The following is an 18416-nucleotide window of genomic DNA, read 5'->3' as shown; positions in this document are numbered from 1 at the left end:
CTGGTCAATGGTCTATTCTTCTTCCCTGGTCATTCCTGAGTCTTAGGTCGACTCCTGTCCCACCTCAGAGCATGAACCTTCCCTGACCACTCCAGGTGATGGTGATTCCTCTCTGTATAGAGGATTTGCCAGGTACATCTGCACATGCCTGTAATCCCAGTGACTCAGGAGGCTCAAGCAAGAGGATCACAAGTTAGAGGTCAGCCTCAGCAATTTATCAAGACCCTTTCTCAATTAAGTCTAGGAATGTAATTAAGGGGTAGAGAGCCGCAGGTTCAATTCCCAGTACCAAAGTCAAAAACAAAACAAGAACTTGGCATGTCTCCCACTGGCCATGTCACTGGATATTCTCCATGGAGGGTCATTTCACATTCCCCTTTGTGCAGAATGCCTGAATTTGATGCTCAAATCAAAAACATTTGTTGAGATGGGAGCAAAATGAGGTAAAAAAATTCACATTAATGGGGAGAATTATTTTAGACAATAGAACTCGTCTGAATTATAGTAAGATGGATGTAAAAAAGAAAATATTTAATCAAATGGACCTTTTTATATAGGTTTAGGAGGAAACTGAGCCCATGAGAGATGAAGGGGATTGGTCAAACTGATACTTCTATCTTAATTAAGGAATCTACATAGAAATTAAATCCTTGAAGATGAGACTGTCACTCTCCACTCTTTCTAAAATTTGCTACTCTAGGAATTTTGCAAAATGTTCTAAAATACAAGTTTGCATAAACTCTATTAAACCTGAAATAATGATAAAAGTTAAAAAAAATTGTTGAATGTGTACTGATGTGATCTCTATCTCCCGGTAAAGTTTTGGGTTTTTTTGTTTGTTTGTTTGTTTTTGATACTGGGGATTGAACCCAGGGTTCTTTACCACTGAGCGGCATCCCCAGTCCTTTTCTTTTTTTATTTTGAGACAGAGCCTTGCTAAGTGGTGGAGGCAGAGGCCTGAAATTTGGATCCTCCTCTTAGCCTCCTGAGTAGCTGGGATTGCAGGTATGCTCCACTGCACCTGGGCTGGTAAAGCTTCTTGAAGGCAGCAGTCATGTATTCTCCACTTTATGGTTGATATCATATCCCCAAAACTAGTGTTCCAGATGTATTTGTTTACTGACAGCTTGATACAACCAACCTGGTACCAGCCCCTCTAAGTGGATTGAATGCACACAAGCACACACACATTTGAACACATTGGGAGCATAGATCTTTTAAAGATCCCAGTATATATGTATGTCCCAGTAGCTCTCTGGAAATGATCAGGAGAACATTCAATGATGATGGGAAAGTTTTCTATTGGCACACAATATGGCAGCACCAGCCATGTGTGGCTATGGAACACCCACAGTGGGGCTGATATTAGTGAAGAACTGGATGCTTAATTGTATTTAATTTAAATTAATTAAATGTAGGCAGCTGCTGTGGATGGTACAGCTCTAGACTAACTCACCCTGTTTCAGCCTCTGCCCAACACTTGACCCTCTCCAGACTTCTGATCCCCTCCCACCTCTTCCCAGGGGTGCCCTCCATCTGCTCCTGCCCTGCTTGATTTGGACCTATTTTTCCACCTCAACTTCCATGTTCTCAGACATTGTGTTTGACCTCTGGCCAAATAGTGCCTGGGAGGAAGAGATGTCCTGCTCTGGTCCACACTCTAATGTCCCCTCCAGCCTGGCTTCCCCAGTGGGAGAGGGGTAGAACCAACAGCCTACTAATGGCTTAGGAGCACGGAGGATATAGAACATTCTGGACTTGACTGATCACACAAATGACGTATCTCAGTGGATCATCTTCACCTGCTCTTAGAGGTGCCCTCTTGGGATGAGAGCAAGGTAAGGGTTTGATATATAGGTAGTTCTTGAGAAGAAGGCCATAGAATTGAGACACAGACTCAGGATGATTTCATCAATCTTATTTTTCTTAGAGAACTGAATTAAATGAGGCCCATTTTAATGGAAAACAAAATAATCAGACAACATGGTGACATCCTTTGTGTGTTTACCATGGTACAACAAGGTTTTGTGAACCAGAACTAATCTCTTGGCTCTGGGAACTTCTTCCAAGCAGTCCAAAGGACATCCCCAAACATGACATTTAAGACAATTCTTCATTACTCTGACAGTGACTTCTTGAAATGCTTGTGTAATAAATAAGTAGAAAATATATCTTTGTTCATGGTGACACCTACAAGAAATGTTTACATACAGAACACACTGTACATCCATCTCCCGAAAAAGGACCAGCTATTTCGGCAACAGGAAAAAGACAAGTATTTCAGAGGACTGCTGTTTTGTTTAAAGGCCTTAATCAATTGTAACACTTAGAAACAGAACAACAAAAACAATTTTCTATACAATAAGGAAATTTGCGCTATCAGGGAAACTCCTGGACATTGACTCTTGCTGAATGGTTTAGGAGAGAAAGTTTTATGTACAGGTCCTGTGCTATTGAACATATATACAACTCTGAGAACTTTCCAAAAGATTATTTTTTTAAATGAACTGAGCCAAAGACATTCAACATTCCTGGCCACCTGAAAGTGATCTTATCCTAAGTGGTTCACAGTGTGAGACCCTTGCTTGAAAGAGTTTGAAATTTCAACCAAACTGTAGACAGGAAGGGCATGAGGTCATTTTAACTCTACTGTCACTCATCCACCCAGAAGAGGCCCTTCCTTTGATTTTGGCCTTTGGAGTAGCCATGTCTTAAGAGGCAGGGTCCCATTGTCACCTCCCAGCAGCTGGAAGATCAGTTTAATAGGAATGATTCCTCTGGCAGTTGGCTCAACCTTGGGAGTGGGCTCTGGGACCAAGTCTCATGGATGCAACTGGGCAGAAAGAGTCAAGCAAGCCTGCCCTCTTTGAGGGAAAGAGTTAATGATTGGGGCAGGAAATGGGACAAAGGTAGTTTGTGAGACCCAGGGAGACCTTGGTGTCTCATGAGCAAGTATAGACCACAGATAAAGGTTTCCCTCATCTAGGGGCTCTCTGAGTTCTCTCCCAGGTGGGAAAGGGGGAGAGCAGGGTCTTGAGCAGTGGCTGAGAGACCCTGGGCTGGAGCCAACAGTTCTTCGGACCCCCCCACCTGCTTCACCAGAAACACGCTGTCACATCCTGAAGCCATCCACTGGGCTCCACCTGCAGAACTGCAGAAACAGGTAGCACCAAGAGGGTTCCTGCAGCCACCATGTGCCCAAGTGTGGTCTGGCGGGCAAGGGGGGGGGGGCAAGGTGCAGGCTGCAGGGACCACAATACCAGAAGTAGGGTAGGATTGTGTGTGCAGAGGAGCAGGAAAGAAATAGCTATGAGCTAAAGATCATTCTATTCTGATTCTTTTCTTTCTTTCAAGGGATTTGTCCCCTTTCCAGAAGCTACTTCAGGAGTACTGGCGTCCTGGCTGGTTGTGGAGGCAATGTGGTATGGCACAAGTGCTAGGAGTGGGCTCCTGGGGTCCTGCCCTGTCTGCAGTTCTTTCCCATCTTAGAGCTTCATTTTCCCCAGCTGGGAGATAAAGGGTTGGACTAGATGGCTCCCAATGTCCTCCAGCTCTGAAGTTGCAGGCTTATTGACACATGACCTCTCTAGAGTCTCCTGAGTCATCTCAGTTCCCTGGAGGAAGTGCCAATGACTTCCTTGGAGTCATCAGGGGGCTGGCTAGGGACCAAATTCCACATGGCTCTTGGCATCACAAGCACAGACCATTCCTCCCTCTGACCATGGTTCTCTGTCACAAGTGGGTCAGCTAGCAGAAAGAAAAGAGTAACCCTTCATCAACCAGCTTCAGCAGGTTACGGCAGGAAGACTCCACCTCTGAAACACTACAGAGGCCAGTCTGCCTCTCTCCAGCAAAAGCCTTTGCCCTTCATTTCTGCAAGTGCTGCTGCCTCCTGGAGTGAGAGGCCTTCTGGACCCACCCAAGCAGATGCAAATATTCCCTTCTTTCAACTTTCATCACCTCATTTTACCTCTCTTGGGCTTCTTTGTTTGGAATCAGAGTGCACTTAGACCTGTGGCTGCTTGACTCACTTCCCTGAGCCCCTCTCCACAAGGTATGTTCTCACCACTCCATCCTGGGTGCCCCAGGCCACCCCATATCATGGAACTGGCTGAAAAGAATCATCTACCGCTGGGTTCTGGGTACAAAGTGAAAAGCCACAGTCTTCCTGAATCTTAGAACTGAATTGGCCTTTAAGAGTCACCTTGTCCAAGTACCAATGTGCCAAATCTCCTGAAAGTGGGACACCTCCAGAAGCAGGAATCGCTTCTTCCCAGGGGTAGCCAGCCCCATCTTGGGGAGCTCTGTTGACACACTAGCTCCTATTCCCATGAAGACTGGTCCTTGTTTACAGGAATAAAGATTTGCTTAAGATCGGGGCTCTTTCCCCTACTTCTGTCCCCTAACGCATCTGCTGGTGACCATGGGATCCATGAGTGATGCAACCTTCCAGATATCTACTGTGTGGGCAGGGCTCTGCCAAAGTGCAGTGTAGCTGCCAGCACAGCCCAGGGCTTCTCATATGGTCCCCACATCCCCACTAAAGAGGCACAGATAAGAGAGAAGCACCCAAGAGGCTGCAGGAAAGAGAAGACTTCCATCCTTGGCCAACACTGCCCGAGGGCTGCAGGTAGATGCTTGAGTGGGGGCAGGTAGCAGCACCAGGATTATCCAGTATCCTTCCCTTGCCCATCAGGGCTGATTCACAGCCTCCCAGGCAGCTGCTGGACAGGGGCTGGAAAGCCACCCATCCTGCCTCTGCTGCCCCGCCATTATAGTCTACCATGGGAGGCACCAGCGTGATAGCTGTTCTCACAGTTTCTTCTTCCTCAACACAGGGATGGGCACAACTTGGAAGATCTTGGCTGTGTGGTCCTCTGTCTCCAGAGTCACCCAGATGGGCCGGAAGGTGCCTTTGAAGCCAACAAATGCCATCTTTTCTGGAAAGCAAAGATGAGTCACATGAACAAAAATACGAGGAGAGAAGGGTCACACCCCACCCCTTCCTAGGGCTCCCTTTCACTACTCCCCTGTCCTGTTACCACTGGGCACTCCCTTCCTTGCCACACTTGACTATAACCTGCTGAGAAGAGCTCTGGACCCAGCTACTGGTAGCACCTGTTTTTTGATCATCTGGGGCACACAGGTCTCACTTGTACCTCACTGCCACCTTAGCAGGGTGGAGGCTCTGTTAGATATAGGACAGCCATGCACAGCAGGAAATAGGATACACTGGGAGTGAGGAATCTCCAGGAACCCTGCCTTCCTTCAAGCTGATCTGTGAGCACCAGCAAGTCCTGAATCCCAGTGTTCCAATCTGCCAAGTGATGGCATTTTTCTATAAGAGCTCTTCCTCAGCTCTTATCACTTGTGTAGCTTTAGAAGTGGACTATGTATCCAAGGTCACAAAATAAATCGTGCAGCCCAGAGTAGAACTCCAGACTCCTGTACCCCATGTAACATTCTCTGTCTTGCATTTCCAAGCTTGACTCTACTAGGAGTCAGGAATCCATGTCTACGCTCAAGAATGGCCTGGTCTGGTCTGGCAGGTAGCACACATTTATCACCAATGAGCAAGAACCACTTGACTTGAATCGTCTTACATACATGAGGTTTTTGCAACAGGGGTCTTAATTTAAAAGAGAGAAGCTGAAAAATAATTCTAGACTGGGCTATAAAAAGGATGCTTTTCTTCCTCTGTGTTGTCTTCTGACTGCCGTGAAGGGCTTTCATTTTTCTGATTTTTCTTTGGTTGTTTCCTGGGATGAATATCCACGTGATGAGTTACTGGTTTTGCTGTCTTTTGTAGTCAGGATTGTGCAGTAGCTCAGAACCTAGCTCTGATTTAGAAAGGTTAGAATCTGTATCCTAATCCCATTTTCCCCCATTTTTATTGGTGCATTATAATTTGACATAATAGTGGAATTTGTTGTTACATATTTATACATGCACACAATATTACAATATAATTTGGTCAATTTCAGTCCCTAGTACTTCCCCTTTCCCTCTTCTTCCTCCTTCTGGTCTCTTTCCTCTACTCTGTAATTCTTGATTTCCTCATCTTAAATGGAAATAATAGTACCTCACTACTGAATGAGTGAGATAATTATGAAGCTTTATTTAGAAAGGTGCAAAACTGAGCTTAAATAATAACTGCAGTGATCACTGTCATCATGTCCCTTTCCTCACAATTTCCCAAGGACTTGCTCTGGATAATCTGTGGCAGGAGCATGCCACCTCTGTCCTGTTCAGCTCCATCATGCAGCACAGCCAGGAAGCCTATGCTAGGCTTCATCACAGAAGAGCTACGAGACCTTGGACAAGCCACATAGATTCTCTGGGCTTTAAAGTTCTTCATTCTCTTAGAAGACAAAGGAGAGTTTTGCCAACTACAAAAAATCTGTGAAAATATTGGCAATAGCTAGAATGTTGAGGGAGATGGAGACTTTTTCAATCTGGATAATGGGAATTGTAGGAAAGTTAGGCAAAGCCACCTTCCTGGTGATACTTTCGTTGAATAAAGGACCACTCACAGGCTTAGGTGCAGGAGTGCACACCTATAATCCCAGCTACTGGGAGGCTGAGGCAGGAGGATTGCAAGTTCAAGATCTGACTGAGAAATTTCGTAAAACCTTGTCTAGAAATCAAAAAGAGTTATATAGTTCAGAAGTAGCAAACCCTTGATATCAATCCCCAATACCACAAAAATAAATGAATAAATTTTAAAAAAAGGGCCACTTGCTGAGCACATGGGTGAAGAATTATAGCAATTATCTTTTAGTGCCTAGTCACAAGTTACAATAAATTTTCTGTCTCATAAGGATGTAAATAAGTGGCATCTTGCCTGTCCACTCCAGTAGACCCCTGGGAATAATGAGGATTCAGTTTAGAGGGAAAGAATGTTTTGGACTAAATAAGGGATAACATCAGCCTCCATGCTGGGCACTAATCTTTTTTGGTTCTGTTTAAACCCCAGTCTGGACCCTTACCTTTCAATTTGAGACCTTTGTCTGCCCCAAGCTTTTCCAGCACTCTGGTCCATGGACCTCTGGTGATGTATCTTCCCTTTGACACCATGAGAACTATGGAACTGAAGAAGAAGAGGTGATTAGGTGACTTAAACAAGAGAGAAAATTGGAGTCAGAGGTACCCGGGAGGGATGCTGGCTCACGAATGGTGGCACTGGGAGCATTGCCCAGGGGCCCAGCCAGGGATCTGAGAAAGGCAGCTTCTCCTGCATGCCGAGATGACAGGCTCTTTCCAAAGGGTGACGAACATCCTGAGTAGCCCTCCCACACATCTGGCCACAGCCAGTGCTCCTGGTCTTCTCAAGCCTAAATGCAGCTATGGCTTTTATATGTCTGTCCCCAAATAGGACAGAATATGCATGTGGAGCTCAGCATCTGCGGCTGCTCCACCAGCACCTATGCTAGAGCTGGGCTCATGGTGGGACTGAATATGCATTTTTTTTTTTCATTTGAATGTTCTCCACCCTGTTTGGAGAGAACCAGATAGAAATATGGTGATGGAGAAAGTCAGAACAGGTAGAAGAAGCAAAAAGGGAATGAGAAAGAGGGAAGCATGGGAAGAGGAGGGGAGCATCTGTCAAGTATAAAACCATCCAGAGTTCCAAAATACTGGAGTCTTGGGGACCAGCTGCATCGGCATTACCTGGGAGCTCACTAGAATGCCACATCCACCCCCAGCTGACCATTAGGCCCCAAATCTGCATTTGAACAAGATCTCCAGAAGACTGTGTGCACTTAGGTCAAGAATCCCTGTGCTAAGAGATTTATCCTGGAACCCATGTTTCTTTTGGTGCCTTTAAAAAAATTATTATTAAGTTTTAGGTGAATACAATATCTTTATTTTACATTTATGTGGTGCTGAGGATTGAACCTAGTGCCTCGTGCATGCTAGGTGAGCACTCTACCACTGAGCCACAACCCCAGCCCTCTCTTTTGGTGCCTTCTTTGCATGGTCGTAGGCTTTATGTGGCCCAGAGCTACCCTCTTCTGAGCTGCAGGAAGAGTGTGACCCAGTCTGAGATCTTTCTGGAAAGATCACTGTGTAGTTGCCACATACTCAGATTGACCTCTTATGCTCATGTCACATCCCTCTCTTTTTTTTTTTAATATTTATTTTCTAGTTGTCGTTGGACATAATACCTTTATTTTATTTATTTTTATGTGGTGCTGAGGATTGAACCCAGAGCCTCACACATGCTAGAGCCTCACACTCTTCTGCTGAGCCACAACCCCAGCCCAACTTCCCTCTCTTTTCAGAAAAGATTTGCTTCTGTTTTGCAAATGGTGACATGGAATAAATAATTACAAAGTATCTGAGAGAACCTGCCAAAGGGGAACTGTGCCTGGGAGGGGCAGAGGACTGGAGCAATGGGTATGCCCAGCCTGAAGATCCCAACTTGTAAAAGTCCAACTCGGGAGCAAGGCGTCACTTCTTTCTGTTTTGGGTTGTACTTAGCCTCAAGTGCTAGAAAAACAGTCTCTATAGTGGGCAGGCTCAGACAGGGAAGTGAGCACCTCCTTCCAGAATAGAAAACAGGGCAAGAGATCTATGGGGCTTCCAGCTCTCATCTCAAAGGAGTTCTGTAACCACAGACCACAGTCCAGACATGGAAAAACTGTATGGGATTTTGGAACCCCTTGTTACCCCCATTTGTGTCCCAGTGGGAGCAGAAAAAAGCTGTTGAAAGGCAAAGGATTTGTGTGTGATAAGATCAGATGAAAAGGGAGCTGAGGATGCCTTGGGCTTTTTAAGATGGCTGGTGAGGGAATCCCACGGAAATTGGTGCAGTGAGGCCCGTTAAAGAGAGAGGGCTCATCTCAAACACATCCTTGGCAATGGATGCAGGCTCTGTTCCCAGAACATTTCCCTGTTGTTTAATTTCAGTGCAAAAGCTAAGATCCCATGGCTGGGCTAAGATTTCCTGCTGGGGTGGGCTCTAAGGAAGGTTATGGAGGTGACCTGGGTTAGCTCACAGGAGTGGGACAGGGAGACAGGTTTTCTTACTACCTAATATCACCCAGAATCCATCCTGCCTGCCCAGGTCAGGAATCTCTGCCTCTATGTAATCTTCATGGCCTCTCAGCCCCTGCACCAGCCAACAGAGTCTCCAATGAGGTGGAAAGGCAGAGGCAGCTCGCAGAGCCATTCTTGGTATTTTTGTTGTAAGCAGCTGCCCTTTTCTTTCCCTGGGCCCCTGGGGCCAGTGGTGGCCCTGTGGATAGGGGAGAAAGGGTGGGGCGGGCCTACACTGGGCCTGCAGCCATAGGAGGGAAGGACCTATCTTGCTTCTGCGGCTTCTCAGGAGGTCAGAGAGGGGTCAATGGTACCTAATTCCTGTCTAGGTACCCAGCCCCAGCCCAGGGCCTGGCTCATACTAGCCACAGTGTCCCCCAGGGAGGGACTTGGGCTGTTGCACAGGCTGAAAAGATCCTATTATGCCATTTCAAACAAAGCAGCTTTGCATTTTCACATCTTATTACCAGCTTCTGACTCCTATTTCATCTTAAGAAAAAGTTCTCTGACCAAAAAAAAAAAAAAAAAGGCATAAATATGTCTGATCTCTAGATGATAAATATATTTTTTCCCAAGTTGGTTAATCTTATCCTCTGTATAAATCTGCACATGAAGAAGATGAAATACTAAAGAAATATCAGATGAGAGAATGGAGAAGACATTATATGTGTTTAAGCAAAAATGTTATTCTGCATTATCTCAGTATCCATTCTACCCAGTGCCCATCACAGAGCATCTGGGAAGTGCATTTGGTTTCATTCATATGCTACTGTGTGGTATGTACCACACTAATAAGTTAGACTTTCCTCTAGGTTGGGACTCCTGAGTTACTTCCACATCTACCTAACTAACCAGGGCCTGTGAGACATGGCACCAACAGCTCAAAGCCCATACTCTTGATGGACAACAGATGATTCTCCCATTCCTATGGTGAGTGAAACCAGGGGTTAACTACTGAGCTACATTCCTAGCCCTTTTTATTTCTTGAGACAGAGTCTCACTCAAACTTGCAATCCTCCTGCCGCAGTCTTTCAAGTTGCTAGAATTATAGACAGGTGCCACCACGCCCATCTGTGAGTCATGTAGAGAACTTTTAGTTGGATTGGAGGAGACTGAGGAGGTGATAGGTGTGTTAGATGCAGAAGGTGGCAAGGAAGTACTGAACAATTGCTCAGTAGAGGACACAGGTGATCCACATTTAAGATGCTCAGAGCAGCAGCCAATATAGAAAATGGGGAGATAGGAAGAGGAAGGCCTATTAGGAGACTGTGCCCATGGTATTGGTGACCAACAAGGAAGGGCTGGATAGACCAGTGGTAGAGGGCACTGTGGAGGGAACTGTCAGGGGATTGATAATCCAGGTGGCATTGACAGGGTACTATGTTAGGAATGAAGAGAGAAACTGAAGGAATAAAAGAGTCAAGTGCCAAGCCCAGATTCCAGATTGATGATGACAACGTAATCAAAACAGGGAAAACAGAAAGAATGGCTGGTTTGGAGATAAAAAAAATAGAAAGAGCCAGTGGGCAGATGCCTGTAACCCCTGGGACTCAGGAGGCCAAGGCAGGAGGAATACAAGTTCCAGGCCAGCTGGTGCAATTCAGCAAATCTGACACTCAAAACATAAAAAGCACTGGGGATGTAGCTTAGTGGTAGAGCACCCCTGGGTTCAATCTTTAATACAAAAAATAAAAAATAATTAAAAAGGATGAGGGCTGGGGATGTAGCTCAGCGGTAGAGCCCTTGCCTAGCATGCGTGCGTGAGGCTCCAAGTTTAATCCACAGCACCACAAAAAAGAGAGGGAGGGAGGGAGGGAGAGAGAGAGAGAGAGAGAGAGAGAGAGAGAGAGAGAGAATTTAGTTCCATAGGGAATGTCCAGGTGGCAATCTCCAAGCAGTAGTTGGATAGAACATCTGGTGCTCAGGAAAGAGAGATCTAGGCTGGAGATACTCAGAAGCCACCAGCATTTAGATCTTATTGAAGGTGTGGGAGGGGATGAGATCATCACGGGAGAGTGTGTAGTAATGGGGAAGAAGGACAGGGAGCCTTCCCATTTGTAAGGGGGCAGGCCTGTCCTCCTCAGCCTGACCTACATTCCAACAACTCTGGCTTCAACATGAGCATTCACAGGCATGATGCTTTCCCAATCCAGCACCAGTGATCTGTGGGCCGACTGTCAGGACTCCCTGAGCTTTTCCAGACTGGGAACCATAATGAAAGGCTCAGTAAGAGGGATGGGGCCCCAGTCCATGGGTATGTTGTGCCACTAAAACAGTTTCAGAAACAGAGACATGGACTTACTTGTCAGGAAATGTTGCAATGTAATTGAAAAGCTGCCATGGAATGCCCTGCAGGATGGAGTTCCTGAAGCTCATGTGGCTCACCACGTGTCCTTGGCTCCCATCAATTACCACCACCTGGATGCCATCTTCCGAGCTAGGGTACTTCTTCCCATCCACCTGCAGAGCCAGAGCAATATGGGTTTGAGGTGGGACCCTGAAGGCAGCCAATACCTGGATTGCTCCTGCCTGGGGGGTTCCCATGCAAACCCTGAAGACAGATGTTGCCTGTGTGGTTATTCAAGCCTTAAACCTCCTTAATTCCCTAGAGCCCTCTGTAGTGGGTTCAACAGTGGTCCCCAAGTGATAGGTCTACCTGGAGTTTGTGAAAGTGACCTTATATAGAAAATAGTGTCTTTCAAGACAGGTACAGTGGTTCATGCTGTAATTCCAGCCACTTGTGAGGCTGGGGCATGAGGATTGCAAGTTTGAGGCTAGCCTTAGCAATTTAGCAAGACCTGTCCCCAAATGAAAAATAAAAAGGGCTAGGGATGGGGTGAAGTGCTCCTGAGTTTAATCCCCAATATCAAGAGGAGAAAAAAAGAAATAGTGTCTTTGTAGATGTATTAATTACATACACACACAACTTAGTATTAAAGATCTCAGGATGAAATTAATATCTAGGATTTCTAGGGTGGGTCCTTAATCCAATGATAGGTGTCCTTATTTTATTTTATGTTATTATTATTTTGGTACTAGGGATTGAATCCAAAGGCACTTTACCACTGGCTACATCCCCAGTCATTTTTTATGATTTATTTTGAGACAGGATTTCACTAAATTGCACAGACTGGCCTTGAGCTTGCCATCCTCCTGCCTCAGCCTCCCAAATTGCTAGGATTATAGGTGAGCACCACTGACCCAGTGATAAGGTGCCTTTATAAAGGCAGAGCAGGATGTGAGACTCAGACACCCAGGACAGAAAGTCTTGTGAAGACAGGGCAGAAGTTGGAATGATGTGCCTGTGAACCAAGGTTTGCCAAGGATCAGCAGCAGCACCGGACAGCATTTCCTTCAGAACCTCCAGAAGAAGCCAGCCCTTTCTAAGATTTCATACTTCTGACCTCCAGGACTGTGAGAGAGTAATTTGCTTTGCCTTAAGCTGCATGGGTCATGATAACTTATTTCAACAGCCCTAGAAAATGACATACTGCCTTTCATGGAGCTAATGAGGACCCCACAGGGATCAGCACTGCTTACTTCAATATAAGCAAAGTCGTTCCGAAGGTGGAAGAAGTGCTGCTTGGAACTTTCCATCTTCACCTCCAAAAAGTGGTCTTTTGTCTTCTGGAATACAAATACAACCCAAGATGTTATCAGATCTGAGTAGTTGTTCCCTCAGTGACCGCTGACCCCACAACAGGAAACAGTTCCTGGAGCAGGACATGTCTAGAGTGGAGCCTGACTGAGTTTGGGCCCACAGAGACAGAGGGTCCAGGCTGTCTTCCGCCACTCACCAGTTGAGCACCGAGAAGCTTCCTGGGCAGGGGCACGTCCACTACAGCCCTCTCTGCAAACCTGGGGTAGGCAGTGGCTGTGCAGTCACTCACACCTGCATTCTTGGGGATCAGAGCTTTGATCTTTATTCTCTCACAGCCTTTCATGGAGCAGAAGGCAAATTTGTCCCTCTCGTTCTGGGCTTTGAGCTTCAGGAACAGCAGCCTGCATATGGGAGGTATCACAGATGTTCATGTGGGCCTTCAGTACCTCCTCCCTACCCACAACATTTACCATGTCCTTGTCCCTGGGGTGAGACCTGGTTGGCCTTACAAAACAGACCCATGACTGCCAAATGATCATACGCAGTTGGAGAAATAAAAAGCAGGTACATTGAAGAAAAACTTGATGATGAGCGAGGCACAATGGCTCATGCCTGTAATCCCAGCTACTCAGGAAGCTGGGATGAGTAGGAAACAAAATGATCTCAAGTTCAAAGTCAGCCTGGAAAACTTAGAGAGACCCAGTCTCAAAATAAGAAATAAAAAGGTCTGGGAATGTACCTCAGTGATAGAACACCCCTGGGTGCTTATACTGAAACAAAAAAAAAAAAAAAAAAAGGAAAGAAAAAGAAACTAATAGTGATGGCTATTATAGCATGCTCTATGCCATGCACATATTATAAGTTGATAAATGAACTTATTTAATCCTCAACCCTGTCCAATGGGTTCTGTTATCATCCAGACTTCCCAGAGGAGGAAACTGGCCCTGAGAAGTGAAGTGACTTGCCTAGGACGACACAGCTGGGGAGTGACAGAGCTGGAATTTTCCATTTCATCATTGTGTGTGATGAGGAAATGCTATCTCCCTTCCTAACACTCTTTTTTTCCCAAACCATAACTTATTCCAAAAATTATTTTAGAATTTATTTAAAATAATAATTATTGTAAAGGAAGCTGACCCAATATTACAGGGAGTCAGATTATGGCTAAGCCACATACTAACTTGGGATTCATTATCATTGTGCTTTTAGCTCAGAAAAATGCTTCCAGGCTGAGTCCCACATCAAAAGATGTGGTGTGGACACCTAGCACACAACTCTCTGCTGATTTCACTCTCTCTGAGACACTAAGCCCTGAGCATTGGGTTGTGCCGTGATGTCATGGCTCCCATCCCTCATCACACTATAGCTGGTCAGACCAGGGCACACAATGGACTTGCAGAGCAGCTGCTTATTGGCTACCTGATAACCAAGAAGAGTTTCTTCTTGTGAATTAGAATTAAAAGACCCAGTGGGTCTTTTAACTACTGGTTGGTCCGAACTGAAAGTCCACATGGACTGTGGCTGAGGTAGCCATCTTGTGCCATGTGCCTCCTGAGTAATCTGGAGAGGAAGGCTTGAGGCAAGAAGCAGATACAGAGGCTAAGCATGTGTGTGGGGGGGAAGTGCATGTATGAGAATGTGAGAAGGAGCCTTGATTTCCTCTCAGTGGGACCTCCATCTTCTTCCACATTTTTTAATTGGTGCATCATAGTTGTATATGATGATGGGATTTGTTGTTATACATTCATTCGAACACACAATATAAGAATATAATTTGGCCAATATCATTCCCCAGCACATCCACCCTCCTACTCGCTGGTGTTCTTCATTTGACTTGAGCTCACTGAGTGGCTTCATGATTCTAGACATTAACATCAATAAACTTTGTTTCTTGCATTAAGCGAGCCCTGAATAAAATAGAACCAGTAGCTATAGAGGTCTCAAGCTGGTGGGCTGGGAGTAGAGCCTGGACAGTATGCATTCCCTGCTCTGTCAGAAGGGAAGCTGAGGAGGCGGGGCAAGTTTCCTTTAAGGAGTTTAGGAGGAGGGCAGCTCAGGCTTCTCATGGTCACATCTTTTTTTTTTTTTTTTTTGTGGTGCTAGGGATTGATCCCAGGGCCTATAAGGCAAGCACTCTACCAACTGAGCTATATCCCCAGCCCTTCCATGGTCACATCCTACTGGGGCTCTCACACACCTCTGGAAACCATACCAGGGAACCAAGGGGCAGAAGTGGGATTGGCTCCCAGCTGTTGCACAAGATTTAGCAGCATTCAGAATACAGTAGATTGCCAGAATACAGCAGATTATCTGTTGCCAAAATATAACAGGGGATAAAGGGCTACATTGTTGCCAGAATACAGCAGATTATCTGAACTGGGAGGGACCTACAAGACCATCTAGCCCATGCTCCTTATTTTAAAGACGGCATTTGCCTTCTCTCATCCTGAATTGCAACTTGGATGTATTCTAGTTGGCAGACCTGAGCTGCAAGGCCCTGGGGGGCATAGAAGGAGCATGAACCCTGATGACAGTAAGCCCCTGGCCATGATCAGGTGATATTTGAGAGCAGCACTATCCATGGTACTTTCAGTATTAGGCTTGCTTATAATTTGGTAATAGCCCACTTAGGTGGCATCAAGCAAACTCAGTTGTTCAGAACACAGCTAAAACCACTTGAGTATTTTCTTAATCTTTAAAAACAGACAATCCACAGCATATATACTTCATACTTTGGAATCTCCTCCTTTTTAGCCTACTTATTTTCATTTCATCCCTAATTATAATAAGCTAGTAATCACATATCCCAGCCCATGATAGATTAGAAGATAGCTACTGAGAGTAGGTGCTCTGAATCTAGTAAGAAATAAAGAAGTTAGAAGGCAGAAAGATTAAACACAGTCCCAGGCATGAAAAAAAGTCCAAGTAATTGAACACTTCCTCATAGGAAATACGTCTCATTTTACCCAGATTATAGTCCCCAGGGACATCACTGATTTAAAGCATCATTTAATAAACAGTAGGCAAAATGATACTCTTAGCTACCCAAAACAAGGTTAAATTATGCAGCAAAACCTGCCTAAAGGTGACAAGGGGACAAATCATAGGTTTTAAAAACCTATGTTTTTGATCAGGAGCTACGGATGTGGCTCAGTGGTAGAGTGTGCCAGAAGCCATCCATGACCCATATGTGAACTGTGCATGAACTCAAATGATGTTGAAGCCATTAGACAGGAAAGCCTGGTATCGAGAACTCCCAGCAGCAACCCTGCTGGTCTGAGAAGCCTGGTTTATGCGGCTTCCTACCCAGCTCCATCACAAGTCAGCATAGCATCGGAGATGGTGTGACCCGCTAGAGCCACACAGCCTCTTGGAGACGGGTGTGGCTTGCCAAAATGCCAGTCAACCTGTTTACTGCAAGACCCCTGCCACACCAGAGAAGCAAGACTCCTCCCGCTGAAATCTTATCCCTGCCTTTGATATACTCCTCCTATCAGGACTAGAAGACCTATCAGATGCTCTGCTTTATCTAGTTTCTAGCTCTATCTCTATTTCTTACTAATTATTTCAGACTTTTTTCTTCCCAGGCAACTCACATCTCCTGAGCAGGAACCTACCCTGGCAGGGTGCTAGTTATCCCACAATAAGAGTGCTTGCCTAGATTTCATGAGGCCTTGGGTTCCATCTTCAACACCAAAAAACCCAAATAACTCCAAAAGTTTGGATCAAAGACATTTGATTCATTTAGTGGCAGTTTCCACTAGAAAAAAATTCACATCTTTGGGGCATCTCATTTCCCACAATCTTAAAAGAAGAAGAAAATATGCATGGATGATGTCACAGGGACTCATTGACATTTGTTTTTTTAATGATAATACTTTCCGCTTGTGTGTGTGGGATATCTAATTCCAACTCCTCTAGCTTTTATATACAGGAATTTTTTTAGATACTCCTGGACCCATCCTTTGTCCACTTCTCATCTGATTGATGGGTTTGGGGCATATGGTTTGCCCCATCTACCCTTCTATACCCTAAATTTTGGGGGCTGGGCCTATGATTGTGTGGTACTGGCCCAGCCAGGTGGGTAAAACTGGGGACAGTATTGGGAAGCTCTGTCCTCCAGTAGCTTCATCATCAGTAGAACAACTGAACAACTGAAGTGTCCTCTTCACCTGCTATCCGGTCTGCCCCACAGTTGCCTTGGAACTTATGCAGGAAAAGGGGGCATTATTTATTGTTTCTCAACCCCAACATTGTCCTTGTACTTCTGACCTTTAAAATTTAATTTAATTTTCCTTTCATTGAATGGATAGCTCTCTTAAAAAAAAAAAAAAAAAAACACAACACCTGGTTTCTATTTACTTCTCATGGACTTTAAAATAAGAATAGAAAAATGGGCCAGGTGCAGTGGCTGGCACCTGTAATCTCAGCAACACAAGAGGCTGAGGTAGGAAGATTGCAAATTCAAGGCCAGTCTTGACAATTTAGCAAGACTGAAATTAAAAGGGCTGGGAGCTGGGGATGTAGCTAAGTGTTGGATCACCCCTGGGTTCAATCCCTAGTACCCTCCTCCCACAAAAGAGAATAGAAAAATATCCATAAATGACCTTTTTACCCTGGCTTGAGGGTTTCCGATCATCAGCTTCATCACATTGAAGTATTGACATTCTTATGTCACTAAACTAAATTTCCATTTAAGGAAAGGGACCAAATAGCTCCCTTGTTGCCATGAACAGATACTCTATTTCCATCATATTTCTGCTAAATAGAATCTAGGGTAGTTTAACAAAAGGCTGAGGGACTTTGGATACAGATGGTTGTAGGTTCAAATCCAGCCATGTTTGTGCTGAGATCTTGGAGTAAGTTACTCCTATTTTCTTTGTGTCTTCTTTGCCCATCTATAAATTAGGTATAATATCATTTGTCGTGACTGGGTGTTTTTTTTTTTTTTTTTTAGAATAATGCATGTTTTTGTTTTTATTTTTAATTCAGATTTGATGCCTTCACTTTTTTTATGGGGGGGGTGTGGGTAAATTCCCTACAATCCACAGGTATATTTAATAGAGTATTTAGTTCTTTCCTAGACTTTACAGCTTTAGAAATATGTGCATGATACAGTCAGCCTTAGGATCAAAGCATATAGGAAGGGCTGGGGATATAGCTCAGTTGGTAGAGTGCTTGCCTCACATGCACAAGGCCCCCAGCACCAAAAATAAGCATATAGGAAAGTGTTCTGCATTAGCTGGCATTTACTACCTGGTTGTTTTTAGGATTATGGAAAGGCCAGGGGGACAAAATGAGAACGAGTCACTTCCCCACAGGCAGTGGGAGTCTCCTTACCCTGAGTCCTCATCCCAGTAGTAGTGGCTCCTGCCAGGATAGCTCTGCTCCACTTTGTCCATCTGTAAGGTCCTTACAAAGGTGCCCGTCTTAGATGTTTGCTTCAGCAGGCGATTATGAACATCCGAGAGAATGGAAAATGTGGTGCCTCGTGGGTAGCAGAGCCCCACTCGAATCCAGTCGCCCCTAGGACCAGAAGTAGAATCAGTTCCAAGCAAGGATGTCCAGGCCCTAGGGACCTGGGGTGCCCTCCAAGAGACACCAAAGAATTTTTGTATGGGAAATGTTGAGAAGATCTTGCTGTTGGTAATGGGTAATGACTGAGTCCCTGAGTGCTCAAGAGGAGAGGTAGAGGTGGCAGCTTCCAGTGAGCATGGAGGCCCACTGGAGTAGGCTGGCTGTGGGCTCCAAGGCCTGTGCTGGGGGTGCTCCC

At 45.2% G+C, this 18416-nt stretch overlaps 1 protein-coding gene across 3 annotated transcripts in view; it reads right to left on the bottom strand.

Annotated features, from left to right (window-relative positions):
- Nucleotides 1-1903: 1903 nt before the first annotated feature.
- LOC107148377 (cell migration inducing hyaluronidase 1) overlaps nt 1904-18416 on the bottom strand; it is a 168038-nt gene continuing 151525 nt past the window's right edge. For all 3 annotated transcript variants that reach the window (XM_048790163.1, XM_015493004.2, XM_048790164.1), the window contains 6 exons: nt 17984-18169; nt 12840-13044; nt 12583-12669; nt 11345-11502; nt 6990-7090; nt 1904-4940 (listed from right to left, as the gene is read on the bottom strand). In XM_048790163.1, coding sequence (XP_048646120.1) covers nt 4813-4940; nt 6990-7090; nt 11345-11502; nt 12583-12669; nt 12840-13044; nt 17984-18169 — 865 coding nt within the window. In that variant the 3' untranslated portion in view covers nt 1904-4812. The remainder of the gene's footprint in view (nt 4941-6989; nt 7091-11344; nt 11503-12582; nt 12670-12839; nt 13045-17983; nt 18170-18416) is intronic.

Source organism: Marmota marmota, unplaced genomic scaffold (genome assembly GCF_001458135.2).
Source record: "Marmota marmota marmota unplaced genomic scaffold, marMar, whole genome shotgun sequence".
Classification (NCBI taxonomy): domain Eukaryota; kingdom Metazoa; phylum Chordata; class Mammalia; order Rodentia; family Sciuridae; genus Marmota; species Marmota marmota.
Note: the sequence above shows the minus strand (reverse complement) of the source record. Positions and strands in the feature narration are given on the sequence as shown.